This window comes from Lissotriton vulgaris, chromosome 7 (genome assembly GCF_964263255.1).
Source record: "Lissotriton vulgaris chromosome 7, aLisVul1.2, whole genome shotgun sequence".
Classification (NCBI taxonomy): domain Eukaryota; kingdom Metazoa; phylum Chordata; class Amphibia; order Caudata; family Salamandridae; genus Lissotriton; species Lissotriton vulgaris.
Window position 1 is genome coordinate 485,014,289 of NC_141695.1, and position 20,699 is coordinate 485,034,987.

The 20,699-nt window shown below is 41.2% G+C and overlaps 1 protein-coding gene across 1 annotated transcript in view; it reads left to right on the plus strand.

Moving 5' to 3' along the window:
- The window catches only part of GLP2R (glucagon like peptide 2 receptor), a 921,875-nt gene that overhangs the window by 771,481 nt on the left and 129,695 nt on the right, over nucleotides 1-20,699 (plus strand). The window contains exon 7 of the mRNA XM_086930546.1: nucleotides 4,517-4,676. Within this exon, the coding sequence (XP_086786672.1) occupies nucleotides 4,517-4,676 (160 nt within the window). The remainder of the gene's footprint in view (nucleotides 1-4,516; nucleotides 4,677-20,699) is intronic.

Consider the following 20,699-nt stretch of genomic DNA (forward strand, 5'->3'; position numbering starts at 1 on the left):
CCATTAAGGACCCTTTGGAGAGCAATTTGGGTTCTTGCCAACATAACTGCTTCATCCACATAAAGGAGTGTCAGAATAGGTCGGCCTGCAACATGGGGATGGTCTTGTGTCGTTCTTACTAATGCTTCTCTTAACCCGTTGGTGTACAATTTAAAAAGAAAGGGGGCCAACACACAGCACTGACTGGCCCCCCTTTTAGCAGGAAAGTATGTTCCCCCTGTTCCAAAGCGCACACAAGCTGACGCATTACCATAAAGGTTCCTTAGGAAAACAATAATTTGAGGGTCTACTTTCAAATCCTCAAGGTCCTCCCACAATCTTGCATGTTTCACCAAATCAAAAGTTAAGTCTACAAAGACCAGGTACAATCTACTATGTTTTTGCCCTCGTACACTTTCCTATAAGTAGGGCCAGATTTAAGCACTGCTCCGTGTTTCCAAGCCCCTATTGAAAGCCGTATTGTAGATCTGGTAAAATGTTATTTTCTTCTGACAATTCCTGCAAACGTTCTAAAATCACACGCCCCACCACTTTCACCATTGAATCTAGTAAGGAGATCGGTCTATATCAACCTGGATTCTGGCGGTCCCCTTTATTAAAAATTGGTACTATTATTGACACACCCCAGGCTTCAGGTAATTTGGTTTGGCAGCTTGCATTTATGACCTGCGTTATAATGGGCCCCCATAATGCAATATTAAATTTGAACAGGTCTATTGGGATGCCATCTGGGCCAGGTGCTTTACCGGTCTTACTCCAGTATAGAGCTCTATTCACTTCATCTAGAGTGAAATTTAGATTAATATTTGAATAATCACTCTCTAGATCATCATCAGATCTGATACAGGAAATGTCAATACCATTATATACATTTGAGAAATGGGTGATCCATTCCTCCTCTGAAATAGCAATTGCTATTGATGGACCTTTCTGTGTAGTTAGGAATGGCGTCTTCACTGCCCTCCAAAATGCTGCACTATCTTGCAGTACTGACTCTGTATGTAGGGCTTCCCATGCTTCGTCTCGCAAAGTATTTTTCCTTTCCTTTATTTCCTGTCTATATTCCAATCTTGCAAGTCTGATGTTATCCACTATTCTAGGTTGCCTATGTAATTCGGTTTATTAAATTGGAGTAAGCTTGGGTACATCTTGAGTTAAACCAGCCTGGTTTCTTATTTTTCGTGCGATGTTGTACTAGTAATTGTTTCTTAAGAGCATTCGATATTGCGGCATAGGATGCTACAATACTTGCAGTGGGTGGTGACTCAGACAGGCAGATCTCAATCGCTGACTTACAATTTACCACAATGGATCTAGTTAATTCTGCGGGATCCACCTTTGACCATTTAAGTGTGTAACCATTGGGTTTGTCTAATTTCAATTCACCCGCTTCCTCTCTATCCTTATTTATATTGGGGCCTTCTTTACGGGTAGAGCAACAGCCAAGTGTAGCGGGAAATGGTCACTTAAAGAATTCTGGTCGAACTAAAAACAAAGTAATCTTAAAGCATGATTATATGAAACTAGTATGTAATCGATTGTAGAAAACCTCTTTCATTATAAGTATAGGGCATCATTATTGGGGGCTCCACAAGCTCATTTACAAAGCCTAGGTCGTTAGTAGCTAAAGTTCATTAAACAGTTCTCCCTCCGGGGAATGACAGAAATGGGTTCAATGAGTACCTTCTTCATATATATGGCCACATAATCTATTGTCCTCAGTGGTGCACATTGCATAATTAAAATCGCCCATCATTATTATCATAGCATTTGCAGGGCTAGCATAACAAATCACATTTAGATTCTCACTTACATTTTTTACAACCTGACAGAGTTCTGTTGAGATCACGTTTTTATAAGAATTTACTAGTAATATTACACATTGATTCGTAGTTTAGGACACCTTAATAATATGATAAAAGCTGTTCCTCAAAAATACCTGTGTTTTGGTAATTACTAACTTGTTGGAGATATACAAACTCAGGCCGCCCTTAAGCCTACCCCCGAGGCCCTTCACAGCCTGTGTGTTAAAAGTTTTAAAACCATTAATATGAAATGGGTCATTGACGCAGGTTTCCTTTAGGCCTTTTATATCTCTATCTTGAATGAATTTGTGCCACTCTGGATTATCTATTTTTGACTGCAGCCCATCAATATTCCATGAGATGATATCACAAGTGGGCACATCCCCGTTCAATAACGGTGGCGGTTTTTCAGGCCTGTAGTTGTTACTATCGTCAGAACAAGTCAATTCTAGTGTTTGCACGGCAGGAGTGGGGTTTAGAGGTGAAAGCACCTCATTACTGTACTCTAGACCCCTTACTGGCTCACCCTCTGCTCTTTGCTGGTTACTAGCTTCAAACAACTTATTGCTTATCCCCGATGATGGAAAATCCTCACCGCTGATCATTCCTGACTCAGTATTCTCAGCCGTATAGTGCGTCAATCAATATCCCCCAAAGAGCTTAGAGCATCGAATCGATTGCTAGTTAAAATAGGGAATCTTTGTTGACATCCCCCTAACGAATTCTCTCTCTCAATGTGGTACTGTGGGCACCTTGGAAGTTGATAAAATAAGCCCAGAGGTAGGACGTTTATCCGCCATGTAGTGACAGATCTGGATCCAGCTCTCTCCTTTATAGTTTGAGTCATGTTAGGTGAACCAAATAATAACACTATACAATCACCAGGCATAGATTTGCTAGACCTTCATACCCAAGCAACTCTTCTAGCCATTTTAAATCCGGCTAATAAGGTGTTAGTAAGCCCAGTCCTTGACCCCAGGAGGTGAAGAGACTTATTTCTCAGTGTTGTCCAGTGCTCTGTTGTTCCAGTTGGAAGTGGGAAACATTCGCTAGGACTACAGTATATGGGGTTGCCTCCGGCAGAAGATGCAAGTTCATGAATTCTAGTAAGCATCCCTGCCTCGATGTTACATTTCCTATTATATTTGCGGGCTTATCCTTACCTAATTGTGCTTGCTTATCCACCATAATGGCGGTGTGCATGGAATCATTTGATGCCTTCCCTCTCCCTGTTGATATACCTTGTCTAGCATAGGTTGCCTGTTATTGAATTTGGGAAGCATTTGGTGCACTCAACAACTCTGGTCTTATCAGTGTATTTGGAAAAATTCAGATCTAATTGTGTCTGCTGCTTGTGTGCAACCCACACTCTTGTTGTTAACTAAGATATGGCTACCTAACATATCTCCTTTTGAACTAGGGTGTACCGCTTGTATACTGCAGCTGCACACTGTGGTGTTAGTATTCATTAAACTCTCCAATGATGTCAGCCTGTAATTAATTTGTGTTAGCATTTGTTTTAATGGATCAAGCATAGTCCCTACAGTAGATTCAAGTTTTTGTCAAAATTCCTCCCGCCCATTGTCAGCCTGAAGACCTAGACCTGTACTTTCTTGACCACTCGTGTTTGAGACCTGCTCTTGATATAGTATTTTCCCCACAGGCTTACTCTTACAAGCCTGGCCTTTTACAGTTTGTCTCTGTTTATTTATACCCTGCCCCTTTCTCTTTTTAGATGGAGGGGTAAGTCTATAACAATCAATGGATTTTGCCGTTTGGCCTCTGGTGGTCTCATTTAGCCTGGACCTTTTGTTACTGGTCTCTGCATTCTCTGATAAAACAGCATCCTCTGTGTCCGCCACAATCAACTGGGATGCTGAGGTTATGCATGAACCACTACTATGAGGGCGATTTACTGCGGGGTAAATTACTACAGGGCAGGCTAAGAGATGTTGTTGTTCCAGCAAGAGCCTGCACTCGGTAAGCTGTATTTCATTGATTACCGCTGTCTCTGCCCTCATTAAGAACGCATCTAAAGTTCCCACTACCCCCCGCCCAGTAAGAGACTTTCGCCTATTCATTATAGATTACAAATCCTCCACAATAACTTAGACGTAGCACTATACAATTAGTTACCACCTGCCCCAGATATCGGAAACCCTGCCCAGCCTCCTCAGGTCCTGGTCTCAGGCAAGTTCAAACTATTGAGTTCCTGCCTCGGTATATATGACCCCAATTTATGTAGATAAGTCACTCAACACAGTACCTTCTTTTCTAGGCTGTAGATTATATAGAGTACAATCCAGCAAGTAATGAAAAGGGGGTGGCCCCGCCCGGCCTCTTTAGGACCCTTATGGGCACAGACGGGCCCGCCCTTGTCCTGGGCTACGCCTGCACCCGGATTGTAGCCACTCAGTAATTTAGTCAGTCACCTATCTAACTTCACTTTTACCAACCTATCTTCTACTCACTCCCTCACTGACTTATTGACCTACTGAATCCCTCACTCACTATAAAACATTAGCGGGATTTGCCAAAAACAAATTAGGATTTCTTCTGGTTTGTTTAAGAATTAGCAACCGTTTTAATTCGCTGGCTTGATAATGGACAGCCTCTATTTAAGTTTGTGATCGCAATGTACAATGATAGTGCAACTATTGGTTAAAGAAATCTATTTATTAACAGAAAACATGTTTTTCTTTTCTTTACAGGTTTCAGCCACCTGTAAAGTAGCTCAAGTGCTCATGCATTATTTTGTTGGAGCCAATTACTGTTGGTTACTTGTGGAAGGAATTTATCTTCACACCTTATTAATCACTACTGTGATATCAGAACAGCGGCTGCTTCAAAAATATTTGGTTATAGGATGGGGTAAGTAAATACAATCCTTTGATAACAGGTTTTGGGAAAGCCAATAGATCTCATATTTTAGGTCTGGCATAGCCAAGAACCTTTGATTTCAAAAAAACTGTATGTATCATATACTTTTTAAAGTGGCTTTCAGCCACTTGTCTTCATTCTTTGGTCTGTTAGTGTGTAATTCACATTTTGCTTTCACTCACTACACCTTACAGCATGGGGAAGGGGTCAACCTACTTCAGCCACTTCACTTTGAGTGGTTGCATTTTGCTCTCTCACAATGAGCACATCCCCACACAAAGTAGTTCTCTTCATTACTTTGGTGTTACCTTAGTGTTTATAGTCTAATGTGATAGCAGGATGATTTCTACCGGCTCTTCCATGTTGACCACAGAGCACATACCAGCTTTATCAATGCCTATTTCCTGCTAATGCTATTGTAAATTCCTTTTTGAGTGTCCTTTGTGTGTCTGACTGTGATTTCACTCTAGGACTAATTGCGTCCATGTTCCTCGTGAACTTGTCCTGTTTTTAGTATGTGATCAATGAAGTGCAGCCTCTTGTATTGTATTTTAAAAATAGGGGGCACTCAGAGATCTTTCACATAGATCTAAAAAAGAAAGAAAAACCTTGGTTGCAAATGTCTTCTTTTTCTGACATTTTTCTATTCAAAGTAGTGCAGCCTCAAGATGGGAAAAAAAGTTTGAAAATACAGAAAAAAATAAAAGGTACACAGAGTGGTCGCAAAGTGGCCAGTTTGGTTTTATTCGCAACCACACGTCAGCCTCACATTACAGAATTTGCAAGTGAAGTGTTACATTTGTTTTCTCGTCTTTCTTTGAACAACATTATTTTCCCCGGGTGGAAAACGTTTAATGTGATCCATATCAGCTATTTTCCTTATTTTCATTTAGCAGCTCTTTTTTGGGGGATGTGGTCTTTTTAAACTAAATATTTTATGTTTTGTAATGATATAAGCAATGGACATTGAAACAGGTCCATTCTGGACCCTGTATTCACGTCCATAACTTTTCAGCCAAAAACATTCATTGATTTCTGAATAATAAGTGCAAAAGTGTTAAGGTAACCATGTTTTTCCTGCTTATATTTCACATGCTTTACTTAACCTCTTCACTGCTAGGCCTCCAAAGGTGCTAAGACTTTTTTTTTATCTCTTTTGGGTAGTTGGTGCCCAGGCCCCTGTAACTTTTTGACCACATAGGGTATCCACGCCAAATTTGCGTTCTTTTCTTTGAACATCACATGGATTCTAAAGGTACCCAGGGTTTGTGGATTCCCCTGGAGGGGACCCATAAATTAGCCAAAATACAGCTAAATTTTGTTTCTTTTTGGAAGCGTCTGTTTTTTTCCCTGCAAATGGTAACAACAAAGGGGTTGTGGTGCTGAAATCACCATCTTCCCAGCTTTCAGGGACAAGCAGACTTTTGTCAGAAAAACAAAATGTTTTCCACAGTTTTGTTATTTTTCTGGGACATAGCCTATTTTTGCTATGTTTTGAGCTTTCAACCTCCTTCCAGTTAATGGTAAAAATGGGTATGAAAGCAATGATGGATCCTGGAAAGCTACACATTTCTGAAACGTAGACACAATTTTGAATTCAGCAAGGGTTCATTTGTGTAGATCCCGCAAGGTGTTTCTGTTGAAACTAACAGTTGCAAAGAGAAAATGAGTTTTGAAAGGCCAGCCATTTGTGCCAACATTTTCACCTGTAACCTCTAATAAGTATGACAGATGTATGAAAACAACATACTATTACATCCGCTGGAGCCTTTTGGTTGTGGGGATATATAGGACTTGTAGGTTCACCAAGAACACTAGGAACCCAGAGCCAATAACTGAGCAGCATCTTGCAATGGTTTTTTATTGTGTACTGGGTATATCACAATTCATTTGGAAAAATATAAACAAGGAAAATCGGTAAGAAAGTCACCTATGTATTTCTGAAAAGGCAACAAAATATAGAGTTTATAAACAGTACCTATTTTCACATCTCCGGAATTGTGAGTACCCATACCAGCATTTGAATTCTAGGTCATTTTTCAAAGTGACTTCTTTTTTACACATTGTCTTTCATTCAAATGCATTGAAAGTCAATAGGTAATAGCAGTTGCTCCACAATTTTGTGTTCCCCTAAGGCTCCCGATAAAAATTATACCTCACGTGTGTGGGTAGGTGTAGTGCACGCAACAGAAAACAGCCCAAAACGCAACAAGAACACACCATATTTTCACAGTGAAAACTGACCCTTGTTTTGCAAAGTGCATAGCTGTAGATTTTGAATCCTAGTGATCCAGTGGCGTGCCAACAACTGATACTCCACTACGATTTACTCACCTGGGCCCATAAATGCACACAATAGTTAGTTAAACCGCTGGAGTCAAAGTTTATGATTTTTTCCTACAGTTTCAAGATTAGTTATTCAATACTCCTAACTAACCTTTCACTGATAAGTTCTTTCCTCTGGTCGATGGACCATTAGTTGAACTAGTGGATGATGAAATGACATAAACGAACTTATTCTTTTTTTAATGTAAATAACCAAAGACTCTGGAATGTTTTAAAATCTTTATCTAAATTAAATGCATGTGAACCATCTCAAATACACAGTGCAGCCACCCTTATTCGTAGGAGAGAAAATTCAATTAAATCATCAATCAAATATATCACAAACTTACTCAATAAATGATGTCTGAGGAAAAGAAGAATATAGAGAGAAAAGAACATCTACAAATAACAAGAATTTTATAGTTACCAAGAATGATGTAAAGACCAACCCCCCGCCAAAGGGCTGGTAAGTGTCCCCCGGGATAGATTAGACAACAAAGGCTTCAGGACCGGATAGATGACCTCTCCAAGTAGTAACAAGTGCCGCACACCCCTCTCTGACACTCTTCCTCCTCGAGATTCTTCAGCGATCCTCTGTCTAACCCAATTAAATTACAATAGAGGGTTCTGCATTCGGCTTCGTCATCAGCATCTCTCTCCCAGCAACATAATCCCAAGGCATGCTTCTCTCAGCATGTGGTTCTGACTAACTAACTAAAGGTATCTCAATTATACCTTTCGTTTTACATGTTCCACCCATTAATGTTTCAATATCATAAAAATACTAAATCTGATTGGTCAGGCAAGAGGGAGACCATCACACCATGCTTACATATTATATTCAGTAAGTCCATTGTTCACAAACTCATTCCCTTAATTTTTATTCATAGGTTTTATTTCCCACCTGCATTCACATTTCATCTGCAACATTTGTCAAAAATCGAACATGTAGGTCCATTCAGTTGAACTTTTCACCCTTTGTTCTCAGGCTTGGACACTCTGTAACCATCACAAAATTACTCATCCCAACCAGATGCCAACTTTAGTTTCTTTTCCTTCTCTCTGATCTTTGTCAGGTACTCTTTTCAAGTCTTTCATATTTTTATGTATCTTTTCTTTCATTTCCTCCATTTGTATCTCCTCATATTTTCTTTTCTTTCCTTTTCCATTCACTTCATATCTTCCCTTTCTGTTGTTTCTGCAACATTTGTACCAAAACATTATTGCTAAAACTATTATTGTTATACCAACTATTGGAAGAATCATTTGACCTTAAATACTTTTCCCTAAATCAGAAAACCAAGTCCCTATTAGTATTTCCTATACACTGTCCAGCGGTTTCAAATCTTCTTAAAGTTTTGTAATATTCTTAATATACCCTCTTATTTTCTTACTTTTGTCAGAAATATATGTGCAACAATGTTGCCTTTCAACATTTTACAGACTCTGCCCTCTTCTGCCAATAAAATATCAAGAGCAAGTCAATTTTGTAAAACCATAGACCAAAATGCAACCATTTCTGTGTTTATCATCAAGAAACCCCCAGCAGTATCCATCGAGAGACGATCAACTACTGTTGGCAATTTACAAATTCTATGTGAATTCAGAATGACTCCCACTGAAGGTATCAGTGTTCCAAATATATCACCTACTATTTCTGAAAAACTAGCTCTCTTTCTTCGTGTTAATCCATTAGTGCTTCCAGTGATTCTTTTTACATGATACATTTTTAGAAATACTATCTCAAAGTAGGAGCTTCCACACCACAGTGCAGGTATCTTATAGTAAGCATTATTCCCAAACCCGTAGTAAACCCCAGGATATACTGGATCAGTTTCCCCTTTACGGCCCCAACCTCAGAAAATTAGGAAGTTCTGTTCAAATTCACTGGAACCAATAAATACGTTATTATTATCTGTCTTTGATCTATGGAAGCAGGTTTTCCGTTTCTTCACAAAGTCCAGGGACATCACAGTTTTAGCCTTGCCAGTTGCATAAATTCCCTCTTTCCAAGCCCATGGAGGTACATGGGTTTTCTGTTCAGCAGCCTTCTTTTGGAAATCCTGTCTACTTTCCTCAACTAAATTCAAAAACGTTCTCTTCTTCACGTAATATACATGGTCAATTATTATTGTGTGCTTTAACTATATCTATTGTCTTCATTGTGAAGACAAATTCACCCATGAACTCTGCCTCTTGACTGCTAAGGACTAGATTCATAGTCTTTCGAATAGAAAGCTCTGAAAATACTTCATCTAAGTTTGAATAATAATAATACTGACGTTTTCCAGTTGAATAAAACAGACTTGCTAGAACACTACCTGATATGCCATATGTTAAAGGTAAGTGGTGATATAAAACTCTCTCTGATACTGACGGTGGTAATTGTATACAGACATAACAATCAATAATCTCCATTGCATCCACGTATTGGAATAACTACTTTGTGAAAACATTTAAAGACATGTTATTATCTGATACCGTGTGATGAAAATCTGTCTCATCTGATGCTTCGAATTCTACTCTATCTCCTTTTATGGTAGCAGCCTTTTCATTAGTAACTGTATCATTCTTCTTATTTGCAGTCATCAATAATGGTACTGCCACTGTTAGAAATAACCATATTAAAACCACTAATACAATACAATATATACAAGCTTTACAACCTCATTCACTTGCTCTGGTCTTTCGTTTGTTAGTATCTCAGTCTTTTTACTCCACCTGGCCAGTTATCACCTTTTCTGACCCTTTTAACTTGAACTGCACTTTCACCCTCTTCATCTCTTTCCAGAGTTCTTTTGTTTTCAGTATGTCTAGGCACAATCTGTTCTTGTTCTGAATCACTTTCTACCTGTTCCTGTTCAGGTCTTATTATTGCTGTTTCATCCGCCTGAACCTATCTGGTCCTGTTCAGGTCTTACTTCAAATTGATATTCTTCTGCCTGAACTTGTTCTTCTTCTCCTAGCTGGCCCTGTTCTTCTTTTCCTGTCTGTCCCTGCTCAGGTCTTGGAATAGGTCTGTTTATCTCATCTTTGCCTGAGTATCTTCTTCTTTCCATGTCTGGTCCTGCTCAGGGTCTCAAGTAGTTTTATGTACTTCTTTTTGAGCAAGTTCTTCTACTTCTATCTGATCCTCACTACTTTCATGTCTAATCTGGTTCTTCTTATTTTTTTTCTTCTTCTTTAAAAAAATTGTTTAAATGTATATCCTCATTCAGCACCAACCTCACTTCACTTTGTACCCAAGATGTCTATACCATACTCAGAAAGCTGGGAAAAACTAGGCAATTGGAGGAGGACACAATCCTACAAGTACCAGGACTTACTTTGGTGCTAATAAAGAGACCAACTGAGATAATTCTTCCGCCAACCTCCAAGAGCTAGGAGACTCTCACCGTAGAACTTCCTGAGGGGAGACTGGGAGTAAACAACATAGCCCAAAGAGTGTGAAGCATAATCATAGGACTCAGAGAGAGAGAAAAAAAACCTCAAACAATTTCTGCGCCCAATCTAAGTTGCAACAAGTTCCAAAATGCTAACTTCTTCTTACTACAAGAGCTGAGGTCAGCCAGTCTGAAAAGGAGGGAGGAGAGGATTCTGTTAATTTTTTGCAAATTTCTCTTCTGGCAAGCAGGAGAGAATAAAAAAGCAGCAATCTAGGAGGACCCATAACTTTATCTGTAAAACAGAATATAATCAGGGGTAGGTCGATATGGACTGAACAGCTCAAAGCACTTGCCAAAACACTTCCAACTCTATCCCAAAAGGTTTCCAAGGTGATACATTCCTTGAACATGTGAGTGTCAGAAGCTGAGGCCAGCCTGCATTTCTTGCAGCACACCAGGGGGCCGGTAGTGATTTTAGAAAGTTTTAATGGGGAGAAATAGGCCCTATTAAGAGTAATTAGGTGGTTTCTTTTCAGCCATGCAGGTTTTACTACCTCATGTAAGATCTTGCACGAATTCGGCCATAAATTATCAGCATCTTGTGCAGGTAAAGAGACCCACCACAGCTCCTCAGCCAGCTTAAATTTGCCATCCACAGATTCGATTATGGATTTGTACCAAAAGGAGACTTGCTTCCTCCCAAGGGGCTTCGCCACCAGCTGATGTTCTAGAAAGCTGCCACTCGCTACAGGGTTCTTTTGATTTCGATTGGGCCGAGCTTTTTAGCTGAAGGTTTTTGATACTTGAGAGGTCCACTCTGACTTTATCTTTAAGTTGTTCCCATGAGACCAGAGTACCGTCGGAGACCAGGACCCCCCCAAACCACCACCCCAGCTTCTCTCAAGGGTACTGCTAGCCTGTCCCTCAAACACTCTGGGGCACCGGGACACTCCCAGATGGGAGCCAGGCTAGAAAAGCTACTAATTTCAGCCGATCCCCTGAGTTTCACCCAGGTTTAGCAAATCCTTGTAGCTAGAAATATTCTCCCTGCTCCGGTATTAACCAGCATTTTCAAAAGCATACGCGAGTGTGTGAGTTGAAAGGCCCAAGCATAAAACTGATGATCTGGCAGAGCGAGGACACCTTTCTCTTTCCTCCGCCTCAACTTTTTCCATGCTATTCTTGATGATTTATAAGCAAATGAGTTAAAATCTTGCTGTAATTTGTCAATAGCAGATTTTTCAAAGTGGAGGGGGATGCAGTTAAAGAGAAAGGTGACCTTGGGAAGTATTGACATCTTAACCAGATTAACCCTTCCTTAGAATGGATAAAGGGAGTAGGGCCCAAGATTTCATCAACCTTTGACACTCTTTGGCCACCCCCGCCAGGTATGTCTCGGCGATCTTAGTGATGTCTTGCACTATGTTAATCCCCAAGTATCTCATTTTAGAGCTGATCTGATGCTGGTGCTGTCTCCCTCCAAGATTCCAAACCATCATTTCTGTCTTTGAGGCATTGATCTTATAGCCTGAGACCAGACCAAACTCCCGCGCCTGGCTGATCACAGCTGGGAAAGCTGTTTGCCAACAGGACTAAAATATCGTCAGCATATAGGGCAACCTTCCTCTCCCACTCCCCATATTTAAACAACTGGATATTAGGATTGTCCCTGAGCCGTTGAGCAAAGGGCTCAATATATAAATCAAAGAGGAGATGGGAAAGTGGGCAGCCCTACCTTGTCCCCTCGAGATTTTAAAAGGCTCAGAGGTATTACCCTTCACAAAAAGTCTAGCCATCGGATTCTGGTAGATCAACTGAACTGATCAACAAAATTTTGGCCCTAAGTTAAATTTCCCCAAGACTTCTGCCAGGTAGATCCAATTCACCCTGTCAAACACTTTAGTAGCATCAAGGGTCATGTCTGCTAATGGGAGAGAATACTCGGACACGAGGTCGATCGCCCCTATGAAGTCGTAGGCGAGGTCTGATAACTGCTGACCCTTGACAAAGCCCTTCTGATCCAGATGCAGAATATCTCCTGCCACACGTCCCAATCTGGCTGCCAAAATTGAAGCGAAGATTTCATAGTCCGCTTTCAAGAGTGAAATTGGCCTATTTGTCTGACAACTTGATGGAACTATCCCAGGTTTCAGAATCAGAATTATTGTGGCATCATTCCATGAGACAGGGAGCTTTAAGCCCTCTTGTAATATCTGGTTGAAGAGCATCGTCAAGCTGGGTACAATCTTGTCACTAATTAGTCTATAAATCTCTGCTCGGACCCGCAGCTTTCCCCATTCTTACAGCGTGATATAGCTTCCCTAACCTCTGTTGGAGTGACGTCTCTGTCTAATTGTTGCTGCTATTCAGAATTCAGGGAAGGAAGAGGAATATCCTCAAGCCAGCTGTGGACATTGGAGTTGGCCACCCTGACAGTAGATGTCTTGAAAAAAGGTCTGGAATGCCTCACAAATTTCCTGATCTGTGGCAGGAATAAAACCCCCAGATGATTTCCTTAATGCGGTTCCTAACCCGATCTGATTTGGATTTCCACGAGAGAAGCTTCCCAGCCCCTTCTCCATACTCAAAGTGGGCTTCCCATCTTTGAGTAAGTCTGGTGTGCAAGACACTCTCCAGCTGACCTTTCAAATTATCCAACTTGGTCTGGCGATTTAGCTGGATTTCAGGGGGAGCTTTGCAGATTAGATTGCCTCTGCAGCCTTAAGCTTAGCTTCAATTGATGAGACCTCTTCTTTATATTTTTTATTTCTAAAACTCGACCTGCTTGTGATTTGACCCCACAGCTAAGCTTTTAAAGAGTCCCAAACAACTGATAATGAAGCTGAGTCTAAATTCACCGTCAAAAAGTATTCAGTTTCCTGAGATAAGAAGGAAATCTAATCTTCCTCCAAAAGAATGGCATGGTCAAAAGACTATGACCTGGAGAGACAAGGTGTAGGGCATTCTAACCCCAACAAAATAACAGAATGGTCCGAGAGATGTAATGCCAAATAAGATTTTTTTTTACTCTACCTCTTAGCGATTGGCTAACCAACATGTAATCTATTCTAGATTGGTGCTGATACTTAAAATTCCTGAACTATACTCCTAACTGCTGGCCAGATCTTTACCTCCATATGTCAGAAAGGGAGAATAGATTCATAGTTCTCAATAAAAATTCCCGCAATTTAGACGGGACCATGGCTCTATTATTTGGTGACATATCTAGTAAGGGATTTAAAACATTGGTAAAATCACCTGCTAGAACTTCTGGGTCAGGGAGATCCAGCAAGTGGGAAAAGATAGTCTTGAGAGAAGAAGGATAGTCTAGGTTGAGCCCATATTAGCCGACCAGGGTAAACTGGACCCCCATAATAACAGCTTTCACAATGTCCCATCTGCCACCTGGGTCACCTGGGATACAAGCTCTGACTGATTTTTTTAGAAGAATTAAGACCCCTCTTATATTTTCTGACTGGGTAGTGCAAACGTAAAGGCCAACCCATCTTTTATTTTTTCAAAATAGTGACAGCCTCTTCTTTAATTAGATGTGTTTCCTGGAGGACAATGACCTGCGCGGGGGAATCCCCGAGATATTGCATAATCTTGTCCCTCCTTGGTCTGGTGCACAGGCCATTGACATTCGAGGACAGAATCCAAATAGAACTCATGGTGGATCGAGCTGGAGAAATTGAAGAGACCTGAACCGAAGCCCAAAAAACTCCAAGATTGTTGTTCTTAAAAGTAGGATTGGTAAGATCGAAAACAGGAGAATGTCGATTTTTTCTTTACCCTGCAGCATCCAACCCCACATGCCCCTTAACCCTGGAGAACCCTTACCCCAATAATCTGGACAGATGGAATCCAGACGATTGCATCCCAAAGGTACTCGCCCCAGCCGCGCTCTAACGAGTGAAAAATATGAACGGAAAACAAGAAACACCTTCCAACACCAAGTAGTGGTCAAGGACACTAATTACTCTATTGTTAAATTCTATATTATTTGTGACTCCCCTTTTTTTCCTTTTTTTTTTAAGTTTCCTACCCATAAAGCTACACTATATTGGTTTTTTTATTATGATGGGTACTAGATTGGGTTAGGTTAAATTCAATTCAAAGCAATTCAAGTCCGTTCAATTCCGTTATCTGCTACTCTAATACCTAGGTCAATACTCCGCTGTTGCTGGGAGTAGCTACAATTGCAGGACCAAAGCTAAGGTCCAGACCAGGGTCATTACTTATAATGCCCTCTTGCTGATTATATCCAGCAACTCATCCGCCTCCTGAACTGATCTTAAATTATGCATTTTATTGTTGTGCATTACTTTTAGGAAGGCGGGACATTTCAGCTGGGCTACAGCGCCATATTTAAAAAAAATCTTCTAGCTTCCTTCCCAATTCTAACTGCCTAGCCAGAGCGTGCCTGGAAAGATCAGAGCGGATTTCAAACAAAAACTCTTTTCTTTTAAGGCATAAGTAAGGAAATGTATTAGTATTTTCCTGGGCTTAGATCTGTTGGGGTTCCTACAAAAGGGATTCCTATGCACCCTCTGTATGTCATGGTTCAATGCATTTTCTGAATCTTCAAGTTGTAGGGAGGTCTTAAGCAACAAGATAATATAGGGTCTACTGCATATCCTTCACTCCCTTCCGGGACATTCAGAATACGGAGCGTAATTCTCCAAACTCTCCAATCTGTCACGCAGATCTGCCCCTTCCTTTATTAGAGATGTAGTTTCCGATTTGCCACCCCAAGGTCTTATTTCAACTCACCCACATTGTCCTCAAGTGTTGCAGTCTTAGAATTCAATAAATCCACTTTTTTCTCCAGAGATTCACAGAAACTTCTGATTTCGCCCTAGTTGACTGCAGAAACGGCAAAACCTTTCTTTATGTCTTCTGACAATGTAGCCAAGAGAGCTTCCAGGGCTGAGGATGAAGAACCGGCCAGCGCTGGATCCCCCCATGGGCCACTAGTGAGAACGCCGGTAGCATCAGCTGAGACCGAGTCTGAGTCTGAGTCTGGGTCTGGATACGAGAACACTCGAAAAGGCTGCTAGGAGAGCTAATGAAAGGGACATTTGTGGCAGCGACAGGGTCTGCAACCATGCTAGCATTGACCTCCCGAGAGAACAAATCCATTACTGACTCCATGGCTCTTTCAGATGACACAGATGACACAGCCTGTGTTGGTACTGAGGTTGCTGAGATAGCTAATGCCTTGAAAACAAGGAGAGGGACTCAAAAAGTCCAAAGGAACAGAGCACCAAAACCAACTGTATAGGTATAAAGATTCCCTAATAATAATTGATACATTAAAACGTTTTAAGATAAGTACTTTCATATCTTGAATGGAGTTGTTCTAATTGTGCGATAAATCTGATCAGAGTGGAGGGAATTTGGTTGCTTGAGAAAGATACAAAGTATGGGTTCAAAGGGAATCTTTATAACTATAGAGATATCTAATACACCAGGACTTTTCCTGCGGGCTTCGCCCTGTGTGGTAATCTCCTAAACCTCTGGTACCACCCTGGAATATGAATGCAATGAAGGAGTGATCCTATCTGCGGTGTTTGCAGGAATGCGTTTAGGCCTCTTGGGTTTAACAGATCTGCCTTTGACTAGATAAGTTTGAAAGGTAGAATCGCTGGTTAAGACAGGTACAGAGAGGGAAACAGGGGAAACTGGTGATTCGGGTTAGGCTTTAACATTGCAGAGTCCTTGTCAAAGCTGCTTTTGTGAAGCGTTTTGGCCAAATCCAACCCACCCTGCACCCCTCCAGCGCCTTTTAGGACCCCCTTTAGTGGCAGTGCAAAGCTGTGAGACTTTCAAAAGAGGAGAAAAATCACCTGAAGGGCTTGAGAAGTTTAAAGTCCTGGAACAGTCGCCTCCTGTAATGACCGTGATCAGGTGATCAGGCCCCCCTTCAGCTGCCCCTGTACCTGAATCCGACAGTGAGGCTGAGAGCACCAAAATATCTCTGCTGCCTTCCTGCTGATTCTTCACCTTGTGGCGCTGGAAGAAACCGCTGATGCTGTCTCTGCCACTGCTCCCTCAGAGATGACCCCGAGCGGCTGCTCTGCGACCTGGTTCTTCTTCTTGTCTGAATAACAACTTCAGGTATGTCAATCACTGGTATCCAACCCTCCTGACTTGTGCTCAGTTGTTCTTCGTCTATCACTTCAGAATCCAGTACTCTAGAATCTTCTACTTCACAACCTTCAGCTGTTCCAACTGTTCCAATCAGTTGCTGCTCCTCAGCAGGGTCTGGAAATCTTTTGGTATGACTCGCAGGTATCCAATTGGGTATCCCTGCACACTTCACTGCTATAGTAGTGACCAGTATGACTTGATGTGGTTTATCCCACCTGGGTGCTAGGCACGACTTTCTTGCATGTTTCTTCACTACCACCCAGTCTCCAGGATTCAAAACATGCGCCTGTGTTGGCTGCCTGGCAACTAGGTCTTCTCCAACCTGGTGAGAGACAGAATGCACTTGGTCAGCCAATCCTTTGCAATTGTCTAATACCAGCTCATCAGTTATATTCAGCAATTTATGTCCAGGAATAAATTCTTGTCTCATTGCACTTAGTCCTGTTTTTCTGTCAGGAATACTTCGGAGTCTCATCAACACAAGAGGCAATGCGTCTGTCCATTTCAATGATGTTGATGCACTCACTTTCCCTAACCTCAACTTGATTGTGCCATTTAGTTGCTAAATATATGGTTATTCACCAATTGTTCCCAATTTTGCATGCCTTTGTTAAGGTCACCAATTTGGCTACTTGTGCAGACTTGACTCCTGGTGAACAGGATCCTTTAAGGACCTCTGAAATTGTAACTTCAGCATAAGCTGCACTAAGTCCTCCTCCTTCTGTTTGCATGCACGAGCCATCTTCAAAGAGATCATGATCGGGTTCGTTTAAGGTCATTGCTTTGAAGTCGGCGCAGCTTAGTACACATTTCAGTCACATCCAGACAATCATGATCCACCTCATCTTTCACTTCTTCACAACAGGGGTCTGGGAATAATGTGTCAGGCTTCATTACTGTACATCTTATTACTGTCACATTCTCTGCTGCCAGAAATACTCTTTCATACTGAGTCATCCGATTAGGGGTAAGGTGCTGTGTTCGAGTTCTTGTCAAGAGAATCTCTACTGAATGTGGGAAGTAAACATTTACTGGATGTTCCATCACAATCGACTCACTTTGCTCCATACTCATAAAAGTAGCAGCTACTGTTTTTAGGAAGCCAGGTAAAGCTTAAGTCACAAGATCCAGAGTAGCAGAAAAATATGCTACCAGACGTCGGCTTAATCCATGCCTTTGAGTCAAAATTGAATGTGCACAATCTTCTCTCTCACAACAGAACAATGCAAATTATTTCGTATAATCAGGGGCCCAGCACAGACAATTTAGAAATTTCATAAACGCTTCCAATCACTCCTTATTCCAGATAATTGGATCCTTTGCTCTTTTTTGGGTCAATTGAATCAGTGGGTTTGCCAGCAGGGAGAACCCAATAATACACCGCCTACAGTATCCAACCATTCCGAGAAACATTCTCATCTTTTGGATTTGGGGTAAGCATGGGCGAATTTTGCGAATTTTTGGGTTTTTTGCGTGTTCGCGGGGCTTTTTGCGTGTTCGCTGGGTTTTTTGCGTGTTCGCAGGGATTTTTGCGTCTTCGCGAGGAGCTTGCATTGCGAAGTTACCCATGCAGTTGTTTATGGGAGAGGGAGAGATAGATAGATAGATGGATAGAAAGAGAGAGAAAGAGAGGGAAAGAGAGAGGGAGAGAGAGAACGAGAGAAAGAAAGAGAGGCCGGATCTCTGAAGGGCCAGATTCCTGAGTTGCCCCTAAAGAACATACAGCTTTTTATTTTTAGCAAAATGCATATGAAAATTGTGCTGTAAAGGTCTCTTTTAGTTTAACCCCTCCTGACAACTCAAAATGGGTGTATTTGCCATCCTCTCCCTTCTTCCTGTTTTTTATATCTGTAAGTGCTTCCTGATGAGGTTTAATTCCTTGGACAGGTGCCTCGTTGCCTACTTGTAACTATTCTCTGACCCTGCTTCAAGGGTCAGAGCAGGGTCAGAGAATAGTTGCAAGTAGGCAACGAGGCGCCAGGAAGCAATTAGCAGCAGGTGTCCAAGTTGAAGTTAATTTGTTTGTAACCCTTTTGTAAAAGGTTACAAAGAAATTAGGTTCAACTTTTGCACCTGCTGCTGTAACGCTTGCTTGGCTGAAAATTCGTCCCCGCTGATTCGCGGATTTTACCGCGATTTCGCGAGATTCGCGGATCGCGGAATCGCGGAAAATCCGGAAATTTGCCCGCGAAACGGATTTTACGCCCACCCTTAATTTGGGGTAATTTCATTTGCTTTATTATTTTTATTATTTCTGGGGTTACTTTTCTAACTCCTCTTTCTATTTTGTGCCCTAAATATTTAACTTCTTGTTTACAAAACTGCAATTTCTCTGGAGACACCTTGTGTCCTCCTTTGGCCAGATGGTTCAGTAATGCAATTGTATCAGTGAACCAAACTTCTTGTGATTTTGATGCCACCAGTAGGTAATCAATGTACTGAACCAGGACTGAATTTCTGGCCATGACCAATGTTTCTAGACACTTTTTCAGGATTAGATTAAAAATTGAGGGACTCTCTTTATACCCTTGAGGAACTCAGCACCATGCCAAGGCACAGTTTTTAACTTAAAGGCAAACAAATACTGGCTATCTGGGTGTAAGGGAATAGAGAAAAAGGCTTGGCATACATCAATTACTGTAAACCAACCTGCATTCCAGGGAATCTGATAAAGGATGACAGCTGGATTTGGCACTACAGGGCAACAAGGCACTACAATTGTATTGATTTTCCTTAAATCCTGCACTATCCTGTATTTTCCACTAGACTTTTTAAGTTCCATTATTGGCAAATTACAAGGACTACTCATTATTTCTTTAAAAATGCTTTGTTTAATCATTCGATAAATTTCTGGAGCAACTCCTGCCTTCACTTCTGGACTCATTTTGTACAGTCGGGTGTTTGGATAAATTGCACCTTCTTTCACTGTCAATTTCACTGGATCTACATTTGACATCACTCTAATATATTTTCCTGTAAAATCCCACACTTCTGGATTCTCTGTCGTTCTCAACTCTGCTGGTAATTCATTTTCAGTCATCAAGGAATACATCTCATCTACCACTGTGCCTTGATTAGCAAACATCATCTTATATCCAACTTCTTCATCAGGGGTTTAGAAAGCAGCACCATCCGGTGTGCAATAGATCATGCAATTAATTTTGCACAGTAGGTCTCGTCCTAACAGATTTACAGGACTGGAATCAAAGACTACAAACCAGTGCATGTCTTTGAAATTTCCAATATGTACCTCCATTGGTTTCGTGATTAGGGTTGTAATCTGCAGATTTGACACTTCTGCAACTTGGATTGAGTCTCCTGAGAGAGGTAGGTTTGGGATGTTTGCTGTTCTCACCTTCCACTTTCCCACCAATAAATGGACCAGACTGATGTACTGGCAAGGATGTGCCAAGCACACACTCCTCTTCCTCCCCCCTCAGGCACCGTCATTGTACATAATCTGTCTCGGTATTATCATTCTGTAAAAAAAATTGTGTAACCACAGACTTTTTCTTACCCCTTTCTCCTTGAAATCCGGCACTTGCACTGTATTCCTGAGGGTTCACAAAGTTTGGCATAGGAGCTGGTGTCACTTGATACTTTGGAGTTACTACCTGCTGCAGCTGATTCATAACCACTTCATTCTGCATCTTTGGATTTAAATTTTGATTTGGCCCATTATTATTCTGAATACTCTTACACTCGTTCTTCCATGTCCAAGCTTTCCTCTCGCATGCCAAGGAAACTTCTTTTTCAGTTCCTCTCTATTCACTCGACTTCTTACTCTTCCACCATTCGCCGTTTGATCATTCTGATTCTGCTCTTTCACCAGACTATCTGGGAATTTAATTTATTCTTCTGCTGTTCTGCCAATTTGACCTGTGCCCAAATCATTTTCGCTTACAATTACTATGCCTTGCCTCAATGTCATCTCTGCAATACTTTGTATATTTTAAAATGTCATTGATCGGTTTTCCCTGCTAGCACAATATTTGCTGCTGAATCATCTGACTAATCTCTGGTTTCAATCCATACACAAACCGATGCACAAAATGTCCCATATCCTTATCACCAATATTCTCAAAACCACTATACTGCTTAAAGACTTGTAATAACCGCTCCGAATATACATGTACAGACTCATTTTGCG